This window comes from Ornithorhynchus anatinus, chromosome 15, assembly GCF_004115215.2.
Source record: "Ornithorhynchus anatinus isolate Pmale09 chromosome 15, mOrnAna1.pri.v4, whole genome shotgun sequence".
Taxonomy (NCBI): domain Eukaryota; kingdom Metazoa; phylum Chordata; class Mammalia; order Monotremata; family Ornithorhynchidae; genus Ornithorhynchus; species Ornithorhynchus anatinus.
The window spans coordinates 13,012,930-13,037,829 of record NC_041742.1 but is presented as its reverse complement, the minus strand read 5'-3'; the positions used below and the strand labels follow the sequence as shown (position 1 = coordinate 13,037,829).

At 50.7% G+C, this 24,900-nt stretch overlaps 1 protein-coding gene across 7 annotated transcripts in view; it reads left to right on the top strand.

The window, feature by feature from the left end:
* Window positions 1-24,900, top strand: part of DMD (dystrophin) — a 660,617-nt gene that overhangs the window by 482,825 nt on the left and 152,892 nt on the right. For all 7 annotated transcript variants that reach the window (XM_039914163.1, XM_039914164.1, XM_039914160.1 and 4 more), the window contains 4 exons: window positions 1,447-1,555; window positions 5,442-5,674; window positions 20,565-20,682; window positions 24,543-24,754. In XM_039914163.1, coding sequence (XP_039770097.1) covers window positions 1,447-1,555; window positions 5,442-5,674; window positions 20,565-20,682; window positions 24,543-24,754 — 672 coding nt within the window. The remainder of the gene's footprint in view (window positions 1-1,446; window positions 1,556-5,441; window positions 5,675-20,564; window positions 20,683-24,542; window positions 24,755-24,900) is intronic.

The following is a 24,900-nucleotide window of genomic DNA, read 5'->3' as shown; positions in this document are numbered from 1 at the left end:
CAGATGAGTGGTGAAGCTGAGACTAGAACCCAGGTCCTTCTGATTCCCAGGCCTAGTGGTCTGTTCACTAGGTCACACTGCTTCCCTGCTCTGCTCTCCAAAAACCATCCCCTATCCAGATGTCAACAACCGAAATGGCTCTCGGGGCAGATTTCAACACCAAAAGGCAGGGCAGGACACGAAGAAAAAAGTTTTGGACTGTAGTCAATGTGGTAAGATTTAAGCTACACTTTCCTCAACACAGTTACCCTGAGTGGAGCATGGGAGGAGAATGAGTGGCAGAGGAGACCTAAATGGCTGCTCTGCAGAGAGCGGAAATTAGAAAACTCAAAGCGAGGAGGGCAGAGGAGGCATCCTAAGGAATCAGTCAGCCAGGCGGGCAGTCCTACTGATTGAAGGCTTACTGTGTGCAGAGCACTGTATTAAGCGCGTGGGAGAGGACACCAGAACAATTAACGGACACATTTCCTGCCCACAACGAGCTTACGGTACAGAGAGGGAGACAGATGTTAATAGAAATAAATTACAGGTATGTTCATAAGTGATGTGGGGCTAGGACGCGGTCGGGGGGATGAATAAGGGGAGCAAGTCGGAGTGACGCAGAAGGGAGTGGGAGGAGAGGAGGACTTAAGGAAGATCTCTGGGAGGAGAAGTGCTTTCAGTAAGGCTTTGGAGGAGGGGGGAATCAAAGCAATCCTCATGAAGGGCCGCCTCTCAGCTCAACACTGGAAATCAGTTGCCTTGGATAGACCTGTTTGGCGCGCTGCCATCAGGAAGGGAGTAGCTCTCTTCAGGCAAAAGCTGTGGACAGATTAACAGGCGAGGAAGATAAGAAAGTGCCAGATGCTGTGCACATCAAGCGAGATAATACAAGGGATGGAATTTTAGGGTTCCAGATTGATCTTCGCAGTCAAGCACACACCCCTAGGTGAATTTTCCCATCGACGGTATCTTTGAGTCTGAGGGACCACTTGATGTACTGGAGATACTGTGAGCTCCGCGACTCAAGTACCAGGGACTTGTCCACTGGTTTTAGGCCCCGGACCAAATCTGGTTTGTCGTACAGGCCGCCGCCTCGCTCTGGGCTGGGCACCGTTAAGGCCCAGAAAACGGTGACGGGGGCTGTCGGTTGTGGCCCAGAGAGGTGGTTGAGCGAGTGAAGGGACGACGTGAATGAGCCACTCTCATATTTAGATTGGCTCTGATTGGTCGCCAGAGCCAATAATGATTGTAATAATAATGAGTGTAGTCTTGCCAGTGCTCGCTCTCCACTGGCCCCCCCCCCCGTTTCCCGGAAGAACAGAGCATGTGAATGACGCCCAGGTAAACCGTGAGCTAAACGGATTGTTGAAATGTAAAAAATGCATCAAAACAGCCAAACGGCTTTTTGGGTGACGGTCTTGCGTAACCAAGAGCGCTATAATTGTTTATCATTTTCTGTTAAAGAGAAAGTTGGAGCAGCTGAGCTCTGATTGGACGACGGTGGACCGTTGGCTCCAAGAGCTGAGGAGAAAGCCGACGGCGACAACCCTGGGAGTGGTCCCCCCTGGCATCGGTAGGTACAGAGCTTAGCAGCGGCTCTTTCCTTTGCCGACGGGCATCATTCGGCACTTACCGTGTGCCCAGAACGGTGCCCGCCCCCGTCCCAAAATGAGTGAGTCAGAGTGAGTATTTTATCCTCTGTTTCCGCATGAGGATACTGAGTCCCTGAGGAGTCCAAGTGACTTGCCCAAGACCTCCAAGCAAGCTAGTGGCAGTTCTGGGATTCCTAACCAGGGCTCCTGACTTCCAGTCCCGGGCTCTCTCCAATAGGCCACACTGCAGTATCTTAGACAACAGAAAGGATGGGTGCAGACTGGAAAGGGAAGAGGAACGGAGAAGACATCCTGAAGCCAAGTCAGGCAGAGGTTCCATCTCTTTAGCCAGGGACTGTTTGAAACCATTCCCGACTTGGAAGAGAGCCCCTCACGGAATCTTTGCATTTTACAAAACATCGTTGGAGAAGTAGAGTTTTGTCGTTTTTAAAAAGAACAGAAAACCGTGTCGGGGTGAGTAGTTTGGGAGAGACTGTTTCCTTTTGGGTCCTACGGTGGAGGGACCCAGGGGATTCTGGGAAATGTACGAGACTCCCATAAGTGCCGTACAGAGAGGGACGATGTCCCAGAATTTGCATCCGGGAGCATGCTTTTGACAAGAGAATTTTTATCAAGGGGGTGTTCAATGGCTGGTGATGTTATCACTGGATTGTGCACAATTTGTTGGATTTTTTTTTTTAATTCTGTCTTTGGGTGGATGAGACACGGGAAGAGGATCAGGAAGAGAATCCTTTTCACATCGACCAAAGTAACTTCCCTTATCATTGAAGCGCAACTAAAAATCTCCCCTTGATTTTCCCCCCCACTCGGAGCCTACAAAGATCAAAAGATTAAGCCATCCAGGTGGGAACATTGATTCCTAAAGACCTTTTTTTATCTTTCATGCCAACAGAGCATACTAAATAGAAAGCGGTACTAAATTTATCTCTACCGGCGTAGCGAACCATGATTTCTATACTGAGGAAAGGGCCGCGTGGGCACCAGGGTGCCAAAACGGGCCTCTCAGCCTACCTACCCTAAGGTTTTGGCACCCAACACAGCCTTCCCACTGATGTGGTAGAGCGCTAAAGATGTGTGGGTTTTATACTTTGGTCAGTACTTCTACTAATAATAATAATTGTGGTGCTCATTAAACACTTAACGCGTTCCAAGCCCTGTACTGTTCCCTGTGGTATCAAATCACTGGACACAATCCCTGTCCCCCACTGAGTTCCCCATCTAAAGGGGAGGGAGAGTAGGGATCTCTGGGAACCCCAGTATTCCCTTGATTGTGGCGGCCTCACTTCTCTCGAAGAGGAGCAGAGATGCGGTGTGAAAGGAGTGAGGGAATTAAAGGGGAAGTGGGTCATTGGAAAGACGACGACGCTTAAGCTTTCTTGGTTTCGTTTCATTTTTTGATAGTATTTGTTATGCGCTTTCTACATGCCGGGCACCGTTGAAAACATCGGAGTAGATACAAGCCAACCAGGTTTCACACAGTCCCTGTCCCGCGTGGGGCTCACAGCCTTAATCCCCATTTTACAGGTGAGGTAAGGGAGGTACAGAGAAGTGAAGTGATTTGCCCAAGGTTCCGCAGCAGACTAGTGGCAGATCTGGGACTCGAGAGCCGGTCCTTCTGACTCCCAGGCCTGTGCTCTGTCATTCGTTCATTCAAATCATTCATTCATTTATTGAGCGCTTACTGTGTGCAGAGCTCTGTACTGAACGCTTGGAAAGTACAATTCAGCAACAGAGAGAGGCAATCCCTGCCCACACTGGTTGCGTCCTCTAGGCCAGGCTGTTTTCTCCCTCCTCTCCTGTGGAGCGTGCCCAACGGATCTGCTCGTCTGTCGACGGGCTAAGACCTGCCTTACTCGAGTAAAAGATAGGTAAGCTCCTTGTGGGCAGGAACTATATCCACCAAATCGATTGGATCGTACTTTCCCAAGCACTTAATAAAGTGCTCTGTCCATAATAAGCCCTCAGTAAATACCATTAATTGATTGATTGAACGTCAGTGCTATTGCGCTCTACGGAATCGCCCTGAGTAATGGATTGATTTTCCTTGGCAAGGCCAGTTGCCTTTAAAACTTAACGTGTACCTGGGACATGGTTTTGGAGAGCGCGCGAGAGAGTGTGGGGGGGGTGTGTGTACACCTCACAGACAGCCATTTTGGAAGCTGGACCCCTTCCGGCGGTCAGATCCTGCATACGTATGTAATTGTGGCTGAATAGACAGGGATGGGTTTGTCCCATCTGCCCACCTGCGCCTTGGTGCCTCAGCCGTGATAAAGCCTAGGCTGCCAGACATTAACCTCTCACTTGAGTCTTGCCCACGAGGCCTGTCAGGATGCCGCAGCAGTCTCCCCATACTCCTTTGCCCCAAAGAGAAGCCCATCTTCCATTCCCTATCCACCAGGCTGGTCTGCCCACTCCTCTGCTCAAGGAGAACCGCCCCTCTCTTAAAAGCTGCCCACCAGGCGTGTCTGTCCACTGTGGAGATCTCCCACCTCCCTCTGCTCCAGAAGAGCCCAGGCCCCCTCCCCGGTTGGCTACCCTCCAGGCTGGCCCGGCTGCCGCGGTGGCTGCCGGCTGTCCGTTCTGTGTCGCGATGCCTGAGCCTGGACTTCTCGGGGTCTTTATATAAGTGAAGATAAACTCAAAACAATGTGGGGAAATCATGCCGTTCGCGTTTCCAGGTTGGTATTCAGCTTCCGTCCGTGCCGTTTTGGCAGACCTAGCGAAAGGTAATTATCTCAGCATCCTGTAGCTTTAATTTTCCCAAACAATCAGGCCTCCACCGTGAACGATGGAAGCAATTTAAGAGCGCCTCCGCTCTTGGGGTTTGGGGCCGGTGGCCCTGCCGTAAGACGGTTCTTCGGCAGCTGTTTAGCCGAAGGCCCGGCGTTCCATCTCAGGCTCCAGCCCAGCGCCCCTCCGGCCCGTTGCCCAGGTCCTGTGGTCCTGGGTGTCCGTGGCCTTCCTCCCTGCCTCTGGGACATAACCAGCGCCGGGACAGGCCAGAATCCCTCGGGGAGCTGTAACTGTTCCCGGTCCTTGGCTGAGGGGACGCTCTGGCACGGGAACTAAAAGTCGGTGATGGTCCTGGACCCGAAACAAATGCATTGAGAGGAGCCTGCTTCTGAACCGCCCGCGGCCTTTGTCCGACCCGACGGATCTCTCGGGGGACGGGGACCACCCGCTCACAAGTCCGTCCCCCGAAGGATGGGCTGCCCGGGGCACCGCTGCCCACCCTGCTGCTGCCCGCCGCCCTGGGCACGCTACAAACGGTTGCCCTCAGGCTTGTCCCGTCATCGGTTTTAAAGCCTTCAGTCGCCTCGCGCCCTCCTACCTCGCCTCCCGGCTCTCCTACTACAACCCAACCTGCACATTTTTCTCCTCTGATGCCGACCCGCTCGCTTTACCTCCGTCCTTGTCTTTCTCACCGCTGACCTCTCACCCATGTCCTGCCACTGGCCTGTAAACGCCCTCCCTCTTTGATTCTGATTGACACTTATTTTTCCCCCTTTTGAAGCCTTATTGAAGGCCCATTTCCTCCAAGGGATCTTCCCTAACCAAGACCTCCTGTCCTGTTGTTCCGTTCCTTTCTGCGACACCATGACTTGCTCCCTTCATTCATCTCCACCCACGGCACTTACGGACATAGCTGTAATTTTATTTATTTATCTAAATGTCCGTCTCCCCTTCTAGAATGCAAGTTCACTGTGGGCAAGGGCCGTGTCTGTTATATCGATATATTGTTCTCTCCCAAGTTGTTAGTACAGCGCTCTGCACACAGTCAGTGCTAATTAAATACGATCGATCGACTGACCGCCTACTGCATCCGTTCTTCACTTGGTTTTTCAGTGGCCGGCCGGACTCCTCCCGTTGAAGCCCAGACGTTGGTTACTAAGGGAACGACCGTCTCCAAAGGAGAAATGCCATCTTCCCTGCCCCCAGAGATGCCCGCTCTAGCCGACTTCAACCGGGCGTGGGCCGAGCTCACCGACTGGCTGACCTTGCTGGACCAGGTCATCAAAGCCCAGAGGGCGATGGTGGGGGATCCGGAGGACATCGGCGGCCTGATGGTCAAACTGAAGGTACGTGTAGGCCACGCATCCCCTCCCAAGGCTGACCTCTTCCAGAGGACAAGAGAAAGGAGGTCAAGTAGGTCATTTGAAGACTTGAAACAGTGTAGCTTCCCGGATTCTGCCGGCAAAGTGGCGGACCGCCGCTCCAAGTTGGATTTCTCAGCACCCGGGGCCCGGTTTCAGGTGCGTGAAATAAAAAGGGCACGAAGGACGAAAGCGGACAGTTGGGTGCTTTGAACCGGGCCCCTCTTGTTCTCGAGTGTTGAAGTCAGGGCTCCCCGAGGGAGTTTGACGACTGTTGAAATCCCGGCAGCGAGGGTCGAGGGGAACGGTATTCGGACCCCTCCATTGGCGCGCCTGTGGGAATGCCAAAATGCTTGCGTGTCGCCGTCATCTCGACAGCAGAACCAAAGGCCCACCCCGAGATCGTAGAGGAGGAACGGGGAATAACATCTATAGCCCACGTTACAAATGTGACCGATTTCAAAATAAAAGGTGCAGATTTACGGGCTCTCAACCTGAGTCATAAAATCCCCTGAATTTAGTAGAACCTAACATAGCCCCTCTCGATGATTTGCTGCTCGCTTTCCGGTTGTCAAAACTCGTGGTAGCACTGAGCACGAGAAATGTCATGCTCTTTTCCTCAGAGGGTCTCAGGAGTCTTTTATGCCTTTTTAGGAGTCTGTTCCCTGTTCTTGAGTTCTTTGGATGTGACATTTCCATCTTGTCACTCCCGTGGACAGTAGCGCAGGCTCCGTGTTCGTCGGGGTGGTTGAGTTTGTATTCCAAACACTTGTGACTGGTGCTCACATCCATCTCGTGTGCACTTGAGGATGGACCCCCGGAGTTGGTTGGGGGGTGTGTGTGTGTGTGTGTGTGTGAGAGAGAGAGAGAGAGAAAGAGAGAGAGAGAGAGAGGGAAATCTTCCTTTTCCTGATGACGTCTATCCGTCAGCCCCACTCATTCCTCCCTATCCCCCATCCTCACTGGTCCTGCCCCAACTCCTTGAATCTTTCATTACTACAGTTCCCCCATTCCCTGGTACCCCAATCTGCTCTCATGCTCCCCCCCGACTCCTCCTCCCGTGCCCTTTTCCCCTCTCTCCTCTCTCCAGGACGGGCCCATCCTGAGTGTCTTGGAGGTAAAAGCTAGTCTGCAGGTCCCTCCCTGGTCTTCCCACTTGGCTAGGGCTCGTAGCACCTTTTCAGCCACAGAGCTGGATGCGAATCCCAAGGCTCTCTGCTTACTAGGACGGGGCCTCCTCGTTGGTATGGCCTACAGGGGGAGTTGAGGGACGATTGATGTCACCTCCGTGCCTCCCTCTGGGTTTCCGGTCCGACAGACTGACCAGCGCTCCTCGGCACGCGGACGAAAGTTTGAGAGGAGCTGGGGCAGCCTCCGAAGGTGAGTCTGGGACACCCAGCCGTAGAGGAGGCTGGAAAGTGCCCAGCACTGTGGACATTCACCCGCCCTCGGTGCTCATCGTGGCTGACTGCCTGCCCCTTCCCCAAAATGCTGTGGGGTTGAGAGAGGGGTCAATATCAAACGGCACTGATCCGGATGCATGCTGATGCAGAAGGGTGAGGGGCCTGGGAAAAGAAGGCTTAAATGGGGAAGGACGTTCGGATGAGATTTGCCTTTAATAAGACCTTGAAGATGAAGAGAGTGGCGGTCTGGCATAGATGGAGTAGGACGGAGTGCCAGGCCAGAGGGAGGATGTGGGAAAGGGGACGGCGGCAAGATAGACGAGATTGGGGCACAGTGAGTAAGCTGGTCCTAGAGGAGCAGAGTGTGTGGGCCGGGCTGTAGTAGGAGATCAGTGAGGTCAGGTAAGAGTGGGTGAGCTGATTGAGTGCTTTAAATTCAGTTGTTCTTATTGAGTGCTTACTGTGTGCAGAGCGCTTACTAAGCACTTGAAGAGTACAGTATGACAATAAGCAGACAGGTTTCCTGCCCACAACAAGTTTACAGTCTAGAGGGGGAGACGGACATTAATGTAAATAAAGAAATTACTGATACACTCACAAGTGCTTTGGGGCTGGGAGTGCGGATGAATAAAGGGAGCAAGCCAGGATGCTGCTGAAGAAAGTGGGAGAAGAAAAGAGGAGGGCTTGGACACGGAAGGCCTCTCGGAAGAGATGGGCCTTGAATAAGGGTCTGAAGAGGTGGAGAGGAATGGCCGGATTTGAAGAGGGAGGACGTTCAAGGCCAAAGGCAGGACACGGGCGAGGGGGTCAGCGTCGAGATAGAAGCGATCGAGGACCGGTGAGTAGTTTGGCATTAGAGGAGCCAAGTGTGCAGGCTAGGTAGTATATAGGAGAGTAACAAGGTGAGGTAGGAACAGGCAAGGTGATTGAGTGCCATGAAGTCCAGTGGTGAGGAGTTTTTGCTTGTCATAGAGGTGGAGAGGCGACCGCCGGAGGTTCTTGAGGAGTGGGAAAAAAGGTCTTGGGCAGCAGAGTGAAGTGGTCAGAGTTAAAGCCAGTGATGAAGAGTTTCCGTGCAGTGCCGAGGTGGATAGACAACCACTGGAAGTTCTTGAGGAGTAGGGAGACATGGACTGAGAGGTTTTTGTTGTGTTTTCTTTCGATTGTGGTTTTTTGGGTTTTGTTTTGTGTTTTGAAAAATGATTCGGGCAGCAGAGCCAGGTATGGGCTGGAGTTGGGAGGCACAGAATGCATGGAGATCCACAAGTGAGGCAGATGCGCTAGTCCAGGCAGGATGGGATGTATGTTTGGGTCAAAATAATAGCAGTTTGAATGGAAAGGAGAGGTGGTGGAGCGGGTGGAGTTTAGCAATCTTGTGAAGGTAGACCTGACAGGATTTGGTGACAGATGGAAAGTAGGGGTTGAATTTTGTGTTTCTGATGTGTTATGGTAGCTGGCCTAAAAGGAGGAATCCCTCCAGCCTCATGGTCAGTTTTAAACTGGCCAAAGGCCTGAGGTGGAATCCCTTTTGCTTGGAACATTTTGTGGTGGTTACCAGTTCACGTCTTAATGTTGTGTGAGGATACTGGAAACTTAGTTTGGTCACTGATTTTTATGTCGGGAGAATGGCCTTTGTTTAATGGTAAGAATTCAGTCGATCATATTTATTGACTGTTTTTTTTAATGGTATTTCTTAAGCAATTACTATGTGTCAGTCACTGTACTAAGCCCGGGTTGTGTGCAAGCTAATGAGATTGGACACAGTCCCACATGGGGCTTTCAGTCTCAATCCTCATTTAACAGATGAGGTAATAGGCACAGAGACGTGAAGTGGCTTTCCCATGGTCACCCAGCAGAAATATGGCCAAGTCAGAATTAGAAACCAGGGCCTTCTTACTCCCAGGCCCGTGCTCTGTCTCTTAGGCCATGCTGCTTCTCAAGAGCAGAGCACTGTACTGAGCTCCCGGGAAGTAGAGTACACAGGGTTGGCAAACATGTTCCCTGCTCCCAAGGAACTCAAAGCCAGGCAGCCACTAGGAAATGATTGAACAAACTGTATTTTTAGAGAGCCCGCTGATGGATAATGATGTTATTTTCTGTGTGCCTGGTACTTTGATAAGCCCTGGGGTAGTATAAATATGATCGGATCAGACACGGTCCCTGTACCACCCAGGGATCACAAATCAAAAAAGGAGGGAGAGAAGATATCTTATTCACATTTTACAAATGAGGAGGCTTAGGCCCAGATAAAGTGATTTGCCCCAGGTCATGGAGCTGAACAGTAGCAGAGCAGAGCCTAGAAGGCAATTTTCTGACCCCCTGATCTTTCCTCTAGGCTTTGTTGCCCGTCCCTAAACAGTTTAGTTTTGGGACTAGTATATTCTGGATTTAGAAGTTCACTTCAGGACAGTTTAGCTTGATTCTTTTCCCCTAAAGGATAATCAAGCCATGAAGGTTAGTTCAGTTTAGCCTGTTATTCAGTGGTGGGAGTTGCCATCCTGACCAGGAGGAATTTTCACCGTGACTGGTTGTTCTGAGTGATCTCCTTTTATCCAGGTTGAATCCTGGTATTAAAAGACGTTAGGACCTCCCTGGAGCTCCTCCTCTCATACCTGATGACCTGGGTGTTGCCTTATTATAATAATAATATTGATGGTGTTTGTTAAGCACTATGTGCCAAGCATTGTTCTAAGCACTGGAGTAGATATAAGGTTAGCAAGTTGTCCCATGTGGGGCTCACAGTCTTAATTCCCATTTTACAGATGAGGTAACGCAGGCACCGAGAAGTTAAGTGACTTGCCCAAAGTCACACAGGAGACAAATGGCAGAGCCGAGATTAGCACCACGCCCTCTGACTCCCAAGCCCGAGCTCTTTCCACTTAGCCACGCTGCTTTCTTATGCCTTATTCTTTCAGAGAATTGCTAGATTGATTGGCAGGGCAAAGAAATAATTCAAAAAACAAATTCATTCTGTGGCCCCTATACAGAAGTGAAAGATGGACCCTAGAAAAGAATGAATGTGAATTAATGTCAATTGAAATAATAATCTTTCACAAGACGGCAATTACAGAGATCAGACAAAATTAAGGGATGAAAGAGAAGATGATGTTCAATCATTCCATTCATTAAATTTGCTGGAAAAATCACAATTGGAGGTGGAGAGAAGGACAAACCAGGAGGTCAGAGAATGAGTTGAAGGCTGAGATTGATGTTCAAAATTAGACAGAGAACAGTTCAAAAAGTCTGAAATGTTTAATGATGTACAAACACACACACACAGACCCCTACAGTTAAACTAGAATTCAATGTGTCTTCAGGCGATTGTAAAATGTTTTACTGAGAGTTAAGGATGGAGGAATTTTCAGAGTTTCACTTAGGAAACGGATATCACGTAGCATTTCCATTGGCTCTGATTGTTGCCGGAGGTAGAGATAGTTTCGGACTAGGTTTGAGGGGTAAAACCTGTGAGGGCAGAGACATTTAAATCCAAGTCTACTCCCACCCTCATGGGTTTTCCTGTTCCTGTTCTCAAGAGGCATTTTGAAAGTCTCCCGGAGTTAAATTTTGATTGGAAGCAAAACGATTGATTGTGGCATTTATTAATCACTTACGATGTGGGGTAGATACAAGACAGTGAAATCCACCGTCCCGGGGGTTCGCGGGCTCCTTTAGACTGTGTAGCTCTGGAGTCCCGTGCTCTTGTACCTTTTTCTTCTGCTGATTCATCCTTCATCACCAGGTGTTGGGAAAATAGTAATTCGATTCTTTTTAACTACTTCCGTGGAAACTAAGAAATAGTTCATTGCATATCCTGATTAAGAAGAACTAGAAACATTTTGTTAATGGTAATATGGAACAATAGAAACCAACCAACCACAAAGCAGTGCTGCACTTCTTTTTAATTATAGTATTTGTTAAGGACTTATATGTGCCAGGCACTGTACGAAGCACTGGTGTAGATCCAAGCTAATCAGTCCATGTCACACGTCAGGATCACAGTCTTAATCCCCATTTTACAGGTGAGGTAGTTGAAGCACAGAGAAGTGAACTGACTAACCCAAGGTCACACAGCAGACGAGTAGCAGAACTGGGATTAGAACCCAGGTCCTTCTGACTGCCAGGTAGGGAACGTATCTACCAACTCTACTGTAGTGTACTCTCCCAAGTGCCTAGCACAGTGTTCCGCAGAGAGTAAGCCTTCAAGAAGTATTATGGATTGATTGATTTTGACTCAGAAGGAAAGTGCTGTACCTTGCGGACGTCCTAGAGAGGAAGGAACCTCTTTGGTTGTCACTGCTATTTACTGCTCGTGTTTTGATTTGTGGGGGTGGGTGGGCGGACCGTGTTTACTATGTACTCGCCTCCTACACCGTGGCCCAATTCAGATCCTTGTTCTCAGCCTGCTACCTGTCACTCTAGCATTTGGGACGTACCCCAGAGGAGAAACAGCGTGGCTTAGTGGATGGAGCCTTACCTGGAAGTTGGAAGAAGCTGGATTCTAATTCCAGCTCTCCCACTTGTCTGCTCTGTGACCTAAGGTGTGTCACTTCACTTCTCGGTGCCTCGGTTTCCTCGTCTGTAAAATGAGGATTAAGATCATGAGCCCTATGTGAGACTTGGACTGTGTCCATCCAAATGACCTTGTCTCCACCCCAGCGCCTAATACAGTGCCTGGCACATAGAAAATGCTTAACAAGCACCGTAAAAAAAAACTGGGCCACTGTGGAGGAAAAGGGGAGGCTTGTTTTGTTTCCTTCGGTGGCATTTTATGCATTTCCCTTGGAAGGGTACGGCCCCATACCAGTGCCAGATGGTGCCACACTTTCTGCACGGCACTGGGGAGGCCACAGGTACAGTGTATGAGAAGATAAGCGAAGCCTTTGGGAGGATGCCAGGGGGTGCCCGAGCCTTGGAGCCAAGGAGCCCAGGAAAGTCAGTCAGAGCAGGTTGGAGCAGGTGAAGGCAGTGTCACGGCGTGTGAAAGCTGTGTTGGAGTGAGCATGACCCCTAACCTCCCCATACGGCTCTTCGAGGGGCAGATAGGGCTGTGGCCACAGACACGGAGTTGCCTTTTTGGGGTCCCTAGTAATAATAATAATAATTAAGCACTGGGGTAGATATGAGCAAATCGGGTTGGACACAGTCCCTGTCTCATATAAGGCTCACGGTTTTAATCCCCATTTTACAGACGAGGGAACTGAGGCCCAACGAAGCTAAAACATCGTCTCTTTGCGTGAGGTCGGGCTTTGGTCGAGCACCAAGGTATTGGCGAGGCAGCGCCTGGTTCTGTTGGTCTTCCACGGAGTCCTGGAGCAGCCCCCGAAGAGAAGGTTGAGTTTCAGAGTTGTTTTCTTTATCTTATGTAGCTGCGGGGATTAAACAAGGCCCAGTTAGACTCACTCCCGGCCCAGTATTCCAAAGGACCCGGTTACCATTGTGATTCTACCCAAATCCCTGAAGCCTTATATAAGCTTGTCCTCCGAGAGTACTCGCAATGCCCGGACCGCTCACCCAGGCACATTTTCTTGACATTTAGGAAACGCGTACCTTCTCTTCCCTAGGCATCTGGCCTTCATCAGCCCATATGGCCATTTGAACTGGGCCCCAGAATAGACGGCTTTGCAGCGTATCCTCATTTAAGCCATAATCAAAGTGTTTAATTTTGATTGCAAAAGATTGGTCTCGCCTTTTGGAGAAGAGTTGGTCCACTCTTGCCGACTCTGATGAGATGTCTCCCCCTCTCCTTTCCTCCCTCCATTCTACGTTCATTCCCTCTCTCCCTTTTTTCTTTCCGGTGTTTAAGTACTTACTATGTGCCAAGCACTGTACTAAGCACTGAGGTAGATACAAGTTGATCAGGTTGGACACGGTCCGGGTACCACATGGGGCTCACAGTATTAATCTCCATTTTACGGAATAGGGACTGAGGCATAGAAAAGCCAAGTGACTCGTCCAAGATAACGCAACAGACCAAGCGGCAGAACGGGGATCAGAACCCAGGTCCTTCTGACTGAGGCCACGCTGCTTTCCTTCCCAAGCAATCACACAAACTCCCACGTGTTTCACATTCTGTTGTGGTTCTCTGAAAAGACGTGTCCTGTGACCGTTTCCATAACCTACCAATCACTCTCTTCTTAGTGGAGAGAGGTTTTTTTGCCACAGAACTCATTTTTGACAGAAAAACAGAATCCCTGTTTTATTATAGAAACTTTCTATGACAACAGCCGAAATAAGCCGCTCATCTCTCAGGGTTCTGATCACCGTCTGACACCTCCTACAGCAAGCAGCACTTGGCGGAAATCCATTAACACCCCATAATAGCAACTCGAGTCACCTCGGAGTGAAACAGTCTCCCAGATGATTTACAGTCGAGTCGGTGCCTAAACATGACACCCAGTCAAAGACAGGTTTGATCTTTTACGTGGTTGCAAGCAGAAGAGAGTGGATCCTACTCTCTGAGAAACAAACTGATGACATCTTCCATCTCTGAGAGATTATTTTGTCCATTTTAAAGAGTAAGGGCCAAAATGATTGCAGGGAAGCATTGTGGCCTACCAGAAAGAGCGCGGGTCTGGGAGTCAGAAGACCTGAGTTCTAAACCGGGTACTGCCACTTTTCATCTGTGTGACTTTGGGAAAGTGACTTCATTTCTCTATGCCTCAGTTCCCTCATTTGTAAATGTGGGATATGGACTGTGTCCAATCGGCTGATCTCCTCTCTACCCAAAGCTTAGTAGAAATACCAAGTACACATAGTACTTAGTACACGTACCTGGCACTGAGCAAGCATTTAACAAATACCATTAAAAAAAAAATTGTGTGTGTGTGATTCCAGAATGGACACTGTAAAACTGTGCGTCCAAAGTCTGGGATATTACAATAGTAATAATCATAATATTAATACTGATGATGATAATAGTAATAACGGTAATAATAACTACAGTATTTGCTATGCACCTCATGCCAAGCATCAGATTGGACTCGGTCCCCACCCCATGTGAGGCTCACAAGTTGAGGGAGAAAGATAGAGAAGCAGCGTGGCTCGGTGGAAAGAGCCCGGCCTTGGGAGTCAGAGGTCATGGCTTCTAATCCCGGCTCCACCACTTCTCAGCTGGGTGACTTTGGGCAAGTCAGTTGACTTCTCTGGGCCTCAGTTACCTCATCTGCAAAATGGAGAATAAGACTGGGAGCCTTATGTGGGACAACCTGATTACCTTGTATCCCCCCCCCCCCAGTGCTTAGAACAGTGCTTGGCACATAATAAACGCTTAACAAATATCATCATCATTATTATTATTATTATTATAATGGTTAGTGAATCTCCTTTTTACAGATGAGGAAACTGAGGCATGGAGAGGGTAAGTGACTGGCCCGAAGTCACAGAGCAGAAAAATGGCAGAGCCAGGATTAGGACCTCTAGACTGTAAGCTTGTTGTGGGCAGGGAATGTGTTTTTTATATTGCTGTGTTGTATTATACCAAGCACTTAGTAGAGTGCTCGCCACACAGTAAGCACTCAATAAATACAATTGACTGATTGATGGACTAAAACCCAGGTCTCCAGGCATCCTTGTCGTCGCTGGGCCCTAGTTGTCTGCGGTAGGAGACGTCAACTGCGATCTGGGGTTTGTTCTACTCCCTGTCTGTGGGGATGAGCCATGGCCCACAGTGAGATACCCTCCCCCCTCCCCCTCCGCCTCCCCCGTACCCCATCCGCCACACTTTTACACACATCAGTTCTTTGGGTCTTGCCTGAAAAATTAAGCCATTTCCCTTTCATTGTTCTTTTTAGTATCTTTCTATGATACTCCGTGAATTATGAGGTCATTCACGAGGCTCACAATTAAAGACGGTCATCCTGACATTCACTTAATAGCATTAGAGCATGTCGAACTTTAGAATGTTGGTATTTGTTGGTATTTGTTAAGCGCTTACTATGTGCCGAGCACTGTTCTAAGCGCTGGGGTAGACATAGGGGAATCAGGTCGTCCCACGTGGGGCTCACAGTCTTCATCCCCATTTTACAGATGAGGGAACTGAGGCACAGAGAAGTTAAGTGACTTGCCCACAGTCACACAGCCGACAAATGGCAGAGCTGGGATTCGAACTCATGAGCCCTGACTCCAAAGCCCGTGCTCTTTCCACTGAGCCACGCTGCTTCTCCAAGAAAACTTCAGGTTGGAAGTCTGAATCCACCTTTTTCTTTCTTGGTAAAATGTGGTCAGTTCTGCTCTCCAGATGACCATGTTTTTCAACTCACTGATTACCTTCATTGCAAATGCCTAATGAGTGAGGTCTTTAGGGGAGGGAGGGAGACAAGGACTGAGGCAATAAAGAAATGAGGAGATCCTTTATCTCCTGCCCCGTAGCGTTGCCTTGGGTTGGGCCGGCCAAGATGTGATGCAATCTGAGGTGGCCACTTTCTCTCCCAAGCTCACCTGCAAAGGATCCACGGAGGTGGTCTTGATGGATGCCCCCCTCAGACATCCCAGAGGTTTGTCCACCTGTCGTGACGGTGCATCAAGGACCACTGAACGGACATCTTTGGCACAGCGGTGGTTGGTGGGGCGGGAAGGCCCCTGGGCAGTACTCTTATAGTGGGCACCGTGTGGGCAACCAGCGTGGCTAGTACATTGGAACCAGACTCAGGTGGCCCACACTAGCCAGCCAAACTCCGGAAGGGACCAGTGACCTAGGACATGGGAAAGCGACCAGAGTGATCGAAAAGGCTGGGGAATGAAATGTCAAAACCTCGGTCACTAATCACCAGGAGCATAATGTTCAGTCTCCGCCCCAGGGGGCGACTCGGTCCTGGAATCTTCCAGGCCCCCCAGCTTGGCCGCCCACCCCCAGCGCCCTGCTTACGGCAGAAACGTTACTTTGCCCTCGGTAGCCGGGCCCGCCCACGATCCCCTCGTGACCACAGCTCCCCTGGCCCAGTCAGCCGATGTTCATAGAGCACCCCCTTGGGGATCGTCGAGAATAATAATAACGGTATTTGTTAAGTGCTTACTACGCATCCAGCACTCTTCCAAACACTGGGGTGGATAGAGGCAAATCAGGTTAGACACAGACCCTGTCCCACGTGGGGCTCACAGTCTCAATCCCCATTTTACAGATGAGGCACAGAGAAGTGAAGTGACTTCCCTAGGTTCACACAGCAGACGTGCGGCAGAGGCGGGATTGGAACCCATGATCTGACTCCCAGACCCGTGCTGTAACCGCTAGGCCACACTGCTGCTCTCTGATGATTATAGATTCTCCGAGATTGGACCGAATCCAAGCTTGTACCCCCGTGGGGCCATCTAGATTGGAAGGCAGGAATTCAGAACCAGCGCAGGGTGCCAGAATCTGGGACCGAACCATTTCACTGGGGGTCTTGAGTGAATCAGAGGAAGGGTTGGCAGTGGAAAGGGAATCTGTTGTAATCTGTAGCAAACCTGAAAAGACTAGACTCTCTCCTCGTGTTTTTTGGGGTGGGATTAATTTTTCGAAAGTGACCGGTTTTCCTTTCCTTCCCATTGACTTAGGATGACGATTGATCTCTGCAGTCATTTCGTTCCTCTCGTTTCTTCTGCTCTTGGGCAGGGAGGGGCGGTGGGGATAGTAGGAGACCGGCGCCGCCCCTCAGAACACATTAGGTGGGACGGGGGGTAGTTTAATTCACTTTATGACTTGCAGATGTCTTCTGATGCTCTTGTTTCTCTGGATTCTTCTGGCAGCATACAGAAGCCTTTATGAGTTGTGAGGTCCCAGGGGTAAGCCGTGTGACGACGCCCCGTAGTCTTCCCTCGCCCCACCTAGGGAGGGGCATTTAGCGTAGGCTTCTTCCCGCCGTCTAGCTTGGTCGTTTGTTGTCCGTGTGGTAGCCGTGTAGATGTGTTGTCCTGCCTCCTGACCTCAGTGTGAAAAGATGGGTTGCGAGGAACCCCGGAGCTCCAAAAGACTTGGGGGAGTCAGAGGAGCGGCCGGCCTCTGACGCACCGGCAGGGAAGCCAGCGTGGCCTAGTGGAAAAAGCGAGGCCTGGGAGTCGGAGGACCCGAGTTCTGATCCTGCCTCCACCACCTATCTGCTGTGTGATCTTGGGCGAGTCATTTCACTTCTCTACGCCTCAGTTACCTCATCGGTAAAATGGAGACTGAAACCGTGACCCCCGGGTGGAACGGGGACTGTGTCTTATCTGATTAGCCTGTATCAATCTGGAAGCTCAGCTCAGTCCCTGGGCGCTGGTAAGCACCTAAGAACTGCCATAAAAAATAAAATCAACATGGTGGTAAGACCAATCTTGATGTAACAGATCTTTTGTCTCCGTAATAATAACGGTGGGTTTTTTGAAGTACTTATTATGTGCCAGGCACCGTTCTAAGTGCTGGGGTAGATACAAGGTAATCAGCTTGTCCTACATGGGGTTCACAATCTCAGTCTCCCCCTTTTACAGATGAGGTAACTGAGGAACAGAGAAGTTAAGTGACTTGCCCAAGGTCACACAGCAGACAAGTGACGGAGCCGGGATTAGAAACCACGACCTCGAACTCCCAAGCCCGGGCTCTTTCCACTAAGCCACGCTGCTTGCCGCTTGCCACTGGGCCAAACTGCTTCTCCGTCTCAAGGCATTCGCCGACCATTTAGTGTGTTATATCCATTCACATTCACTCAATCACTCATACACACTAACGCCCTCAGTAGGATTTCCTGGGGTATGGACTGGTTATAATCTAAATAATTCTCAAGCATAATTTCCATTTCCTTCAGACGTACTCTCACGTTATCCCGTGGCTTTATATGCAAAGTCATTCCAAGAACGTATATAAAAGAATTGTAGCGTTCGCACCCTTTATTCACCCCTCCTGCAACCCCACAGCACTTATGTGCGTGTCAGTGATTCATTTATTTATATTAATGCCTGCCTCCCCCCCTAAACTGTATGCTTGTTATAGGCCGGGAATGCGTCTATCAGTTCTGTTAAACTGTACTCTCCCAAGCACTTAGTACACTCTTCTGCACACAGTAAGCGCTCAATAAACATGATTAATGGATATACATTTTTAATGTTTATATGGAGGTCCGCATATACTCCAATCAAATAATATCAGTTCATTTCTTTGGTAGAACTCCCTTTTCCCAAACAAGCCAAAGTGAATGCCCTTGGTCACCCAGTAACTGAGTAGCGACGAGGAGGAGATAATGATGGTATTGGTTAAGCGCTTACCGTGCGCCAAGCACTGTTCTAAGCACTGGGGTAGATACAAGGTAATCAGCTTGTCCCGCATGGGGCTCACGGTCTCGATCGCCATTTTACAGATGACGTCACGGAGGCCCAGAGAAGTGAAGTGACTTACCCAAAGTCACACGGATGACAAGTAGCGATGCCGGAATTAGAACCCACGACCTCTGACTCCCAAGCCCGTGCGCTTTCCACTAAGCCACGCTGCTTCCTCCTGGTTCTGACAGTGCATGTTTGAAAACTCTTCCGTTTACTTTGGCAAAGAGATCGCAAGAGGAACCTTCTTTCAAAGGACCTCTTGAAACTAGATTGCAGTTCAAAGGAATTCTCTGCAAAAATGTTAGTGTGTGATCCAGATGGTGAATTTTCATTCTGAAATTTACTTTCATATGTATTGAGAAATGAAAAACGGTGGCCCGTGTTTAATCTAGTAAAGGCGTTTCATTTGAGGTAAAAAAAGGCCCATTTCTGAGTGTTACGGGGTCTGTTTCCCGGGCTCCTCGTTGACTGAGGTAGATCAAGAAGCCCCCTGGGAGAACGTCTTCCACGCTTCCCCGGCGGGGGTCTGCCGCAGAATAGGGAATAGCTCGGATAACGATCGGGCCCCACGTTCACCCAAGACGGATCTCGTTCATTAGAGGGGAAGCGGCCTGCTTTATTAAGTCTCCGCCGCTACGCCGGCTGGCTGGGTTCTGCAGTGAAGCCGTCAGTTCTGCCCCCATTTGACTTCTGAGGCTTTTCTGGAGGTTCAGATGGATGTTGTTCCAAGCTGTTTCTACAAAACCCTTCTCCGTGAAAGTTTGAAATCCTAAAGAAAAGGCATTGAAAAGAGTCTATTTTTGGACAAATTGGAGTTTATCTAAGAGTGGAAAGCTTCCTAAGCAGTACAGTTTCTCTAGGGCGTGGCGTTAGCGAATCAGAGGAAAACAAACTTCATACTTGCATGGTCTTAAAATTCACAGAATTATAAGAACGTCTCTCGAAATTCAGAGAAACCGTCTGATCTCGGGTGCACTCCTGGGCACTTTTGTACGATAAAATTCGGAAGCAATTACCTACCTAAGGTGTCTGGCTCCGTCACACATCTCGTGACAAAGAGGCTCTTAAAGTTTACTGAAAATATCAGATTTCTGCACCGAGAACGGCCAAGTCCAGTCACGACCACCTTGGAAAAGAAAATGTCTTTTCCCCCCTGAAACTTGGGCGTGCCGCCTAAGCATCTCCTCCTTTCAAAAAAGGTCCCATTTTCCCCTTAATTCTGATCCCCTTCACTCACTGCCTCTGGAACTCTGTTCCACAGTCGGGGCACCATTCTGGATCAAGAAACCATTAAAGTTAGAAAGCCGAAAATTGGATTTTTCTTTCCCGCAATCACTGTCTACAGAGGTGGAACGTTGCTTCGGTGTCAGTACCTCTAATTTTTCAATTCAGAAGAAAGGACGCTTTCAAAATTATGCTCTTATTACTATTTTAGCGTTAAAGCCATTAGCTTAATTCTCAAATATGCTTTCACCATCCCTTTTTATAGAGAACACCTCAACGGTTATCCGGAATAACCCCTTCTTCACCCAGCACACCAAAGTCTGTCTTTGAGAGCCGAAAGTATTGGGTCCAAATGGAAAGGATTTTGAATTATCGTGGGAAAGAAATCTATTGATCAGAGCAGCAGCAGTGGTCGGCTGTGGAAGGGGGAGAGGGAGGGAGTTTGTATTAAAAAAAAAAAAAAATTAGCAATCTCAGCCTAAGAGATAGTGCTTCCCAACCCTGTTACATCGTACTCTCCTAAGCGCTTAGGACAATGCTCTACACACAGTAGGCGCTCAATAAATACGATTGATCGATCCATCTAAATGAGCATCAAGGCAGTATTTAATGAGCCAACCAACGGTATACAAAGGTGTACAAAGCCCCCGAACTGCCCAAAACGCCTACTTGGCTCAAATCCCTAAACGACCGTGACACCAAGTTCCTGTCAGCCTTTTCCACCGAAACCGGAATCCCATTTCGGGAAGCAATACATCTGTTCCCGCGGTTTTATTTCTTAGCAGTGACCTGGTTCATCGTCTTTTCTATCGCTTGAGCCGGGCCGTAAAAAGTTCGGCTTTTATTTGAAAATAACCTCGCCCTTCACGGCCTTTACCCGAACGGCGCTCGGGGTTGCCGGCCCCCGCCTCTCTCAGGATCGGGTGGCAGACGGCGTTGCGCCTTTGAAATTCCTTGACCTTTCCGCTTGTGTTTTGTGGCCCTAGACGGGGCTCCAGGATTTGGAGCAGCGACGCCCCAAGCTGGAGGAATTAATCACTGCGGCCCAGAATCTGAAAAACAAGACCGGCAACCAGGAGGCCAGAGCCGTCATCACCGACCACAGTAAGTGGCCTTTGCCCAGCCAGGACGGGTGCGGGGCAGGGCCGGGGCAAGCTGTAATGAGGCCGGAACGTGCCATTCCCCAACTCCCCAGTTCTCTGCTCCGCCAGCCACACGTGGTGGACGGAGCTGCGGAGGGGATGTGTGAACTCTGGGCCCAGTGCAACCGCTTCCTCCTCCTCTTTCTCTTCTTTCTCCTCCTCTTCTTCCTCTTCCAATCTGGAGGGCGGTGAGGTTCTGCTGTTTGTCGATGGGGTAGGTTTTCCCTTCCGGTGGTGATGCCTGTCTTTCGTAGGGGGCGTCGGCCTCTCTGCCTCGGCATCGGGCCCGGGGAGGTGATCCGGACGCAGGGTCTGCCGCCCACTCGTTGGATTCTCTGTCGGTATTTGGGTGTGGTGGTTGCGCTTTCCTGTAACAGCTGTAGGAGGAGCAGGAGCAGCAGAAGGATCGGTATTGGCAGCGGCGGGAACGTTAGTAGTCGGATTATTCGTCACCCGCTTGGTGCAGCTCACCGAACGTGGCGCTTGGGACGTATAGAGTTGCAAAGGGATACGTTACCTGCCTGGAGGGGGCTTCCACTCATATAGTCTGCGGGTGTGTGAGTGTGACTCTGAAGGAAGCCCTGTGGATGGCTTAGAGCCACAGGAAGCTGCTGATCCTCAGGGCAGGAAGGCCAGGGTCCACGATGAGCCTGGCGTGGTGCTCACTAGTACGGTCGGAGCCAGCGCTCCTTCCTGCCCCGGACGTCTGACCCGACACGACCGTGCTCCCAAGCCACGCCCGCCTTCTCCACCGGGTCGGCCGGAGCCGGAGGCCCACGACCCTGCCCCGGTCAGACGGAGGCTGCGACCCGGAACGCCGCCGAAATCTGCGTGTCGGCATGGAAATCCAGTAGCCGTAGAGCTCCGGCTGCCTTTCGGATCGTATTTTCTCAGTAGAGATTCAGTACCGCGCATGAAAAGGACGGAAATAAAATAGCTCATAAAGATGGATTCCTTTATTTGAAGATTTCCCCCAATTTCATTTCCTCTATGAAATTTCTAGAACTAAATACTTAGACTCAGCCAGATAAATTAAAAATCGGTTTAATAAGTGCACGAGGCAATATGGAAATCCCTTCTCCTTCCAGGTGAATCACTGTTTATGACTTGGAGCAGTGGGGAAGATATGTGTTGGGTAATTCAGTTTTATCAAGAGAAAATCCAGTAAAAACAATCCTCCTGGTCTTCTAATCCCTCGGGCAGGGATTTATGAAATGGAAGCGCCTCCACAGACAAGTTGTCTGCACTGCCCTGCCTCCGTAAAATCCGTTTGCTTGGTGAGGGAGCTTGGGTTGCGAAATGGGGAAGGGCGGTCCGGGAAGCAGCGGGGGTCTGGGAGGAGGGGGAGGAGGTGTCCTCCCCATCCCTTTCCCACCCACCTCCCGCTCCTCAGCTCTCATTCCCTTTTGTTTGCTGCTGATGGGGGCTGCTGCTGTTGAGGGGGGTGAGGAGGAGATGTTCAGCTCCTCTTCTCCTACGGAAGGGAGAGGGAAGGGACCCAGGAGCGCAAGAGTGCCGCCCCCTCTGACCCCCAGCGGGATCAGGGCCGATGAGGAGGCGAGTCCCCGGAGAGGGGAACCAACCTGAGCATTGTGCGCGGGAGCAAAGAAGAGGGAAGATGTGGTAGGGGGAGGCAGAGGACTCGGACAGGCAGGGGACGGACTGCAAGCCGAGGAAGAGACCGAAAGGCCCCGACCTCGGGATCGGTGAGGCGTCTGCAGCTCCCGATCTTCAAAGGTTTACCGGATGGATTGAGGAAATGGACTCCCTGTCTTCGTGGGGCTGAATTGTCGCACGGGGGCAATTTGATTTTCTCTTCCACCGATTGAGCCTATCGCGCGCCGTGCGTTGCCTCGCACGCCGTGCCCCTGCCTGCCACCGATGAAAGGAATGGAGTGAGAGCGTGGGAGAGAAAAAACTGCCCACTCCCGTTCTCCTTCACCATCGGGTTCTAGCAAGCGGTCGGCCGGGACGCTGTAGGCTCTGGCTGGCTGGGTTGGAAGCTAGTCGATTCCGTCCTCGTGAAAAGAAGATGAAAAGGCCAAAGCTTATCGTCTCGCAGACCTTTGTTTCGACTTCAGGAACAGAAGAATTTTGAGAAGAGGGTCACGGTTCGCTGTGGAATTCTCATTTTCTCCCGCTCCGAAAATTAATCTCCTTTTTTCCGGTGCCCGGCGTGCTGATCCGTACGTCCACGATCAAGAAGAGCAATCTTCGAAGCGGAGACGGGGGGAATCATGTCTGCCTGCGGCAGGCTCGGCCTCCGAACGAGAAGGAATCCCTGGTTTGCCCGTACAGAAAGGTCATGATTTCACCGGGGAACCTGTGATCTCTTGAGATGGAGGATGTGGGCCAGGGGTCCAGCCTTACTTGGTGAAATCCTGGTTTCCCTAGAGATTTGCGCCATTGAGAAAAGGACTCCCAGCCCGGGGGTGGGCTGACCACTGAAAATGGGCCGTGGCCTAAAGTCTGCACCGGTTGACCGTCGAATGATACCGAGGGGCGTATGTTTCCACCGCAACTGGCTCTCCCTCGATCATTATTATTATTACTGTTGTTGTCGAGTGTCTACTGTACGCATCCCAGCTGCCTGGAAACATTACAGTGGAAATAAAAACAATCAGTTCCTGCCCTCTGGAGTGCCCGGTCCAAGTGGCTAGGGTTATTTGTTTGGACACATAGGGAACTCTACGGACTTCCAGGGAGAAAGGGTCTTGGACCAGAATCGTGGTTCCCTGACCCAGGTGTTGAAATCCAGAGTATAGATGGGGAAGTCTATAGAAGAAAACACTAAGAACAAATGGAGTCGAACTGGGAGTCAGGAGACCCGAGTTCGATCGCCAGCTCTGCCCTTAGTCTATTATGTGGCCAAAAAAAATAGTAGTAATAATAATAGTTTTTGTTAAGTGCTTACTGTGTGCCTAACACTGTTCTAAGCCCCGGGGTAGATACAAGGTAGTCAGGTTGTCCCACGTGGAGCTCACTGTCGCGATCCCCTTCTTACGGATGAGGGAACTGAGGCACAGTGAAGTTAAGTGACTGGCCCCAAGTCACACAGCTGATAAGCGGCGGAGCTGGGATTAGAACCCACAACCTCTGCCTCCCAAGCCTGTGCTCTTTCCACTAAGCCACCTGATCCTCTCTGGTCCTCAGTCTCCTCATCTATAAAATGGGGATAAAATGCCTTCTCTCCCTCCCCCTTAGACCGTGAGTCCTTAAGGAGTGAAGAACTGTGCCCTACCTGATTATCTTGCATCTACCCAGCGTTTAGCACTTGGCAGCGGCATCGCTTAGTGGAAGGAGCGCGGGCCTGGGCCCTGAGTTCTAATCCCAGCTCCCCCACTTGCATACCGCTTGACCTTGGGCAAGTCACTTAACTTCTCTGGGCCTCAGCTCCCTCATCCGCAAAATGGAGAGTCAGTACCTGTTCTCCCTCCTTAGACCGTGAGCCCCGTGTGGACACTTGATTATCCTGTATCTACCCCAACGCTTAGGGTGGAGCTTGGCATATAATAGGAGTGGAGGTGGAGCGGAATTCTTTCCCCCTGGCACTGACGTCTTTCCCGACCACCCCATCTCACGTGCCCGACGGCATCCTGAGGAGCCAGTGACTGCACGGGAGAGCCAGAAGTGCAATGAAACAGCTCGGGGGAGAGGCCGAGGGCCCGTGGAGTGGCTGAGGGTGGGTGGAGTGTCTGTCTGGCTCCCGGTGGGCACAGTCAATCGGTCGGTTGTATTTATCGAGCACTTCCTGAGCGCTTGGGAGATCACGGTCCCGGCCCTCGAGGGGCAGCCGACTAACGTCGTCTTCTCTTCCCCCAGTTGAGAAAATCCAGAGCCAGTGGGAGGAGGTGCAGGAGCATCTGCAGGGCCGGAAGCAACAGCTGAGCGAGATGCTGAAGGATTCCACACGCTGGCTGGGGGCGCGGCAGGAGGCCGAGCAGCTCCTCGACAAGACCCGGGCCGGGCTCGAGGCGTGGGCCGACGTCCCCAGCTCCGCGGAGGCCGTCCAGGGCCGGATCGCCGAAGCCAAGGTCATTAGCCCCGGCGCCAACCGTCTCACGGGCCGGGCGGGGGTTCGGGCAGGGGGACGCGTGTCCCATCCGACTGGCCGCGCGGGACGGGAGAGCGGCCCAGCTGGGCCCTCTGGCCCACAGATCCTGTCAGGTATTCCGGGACG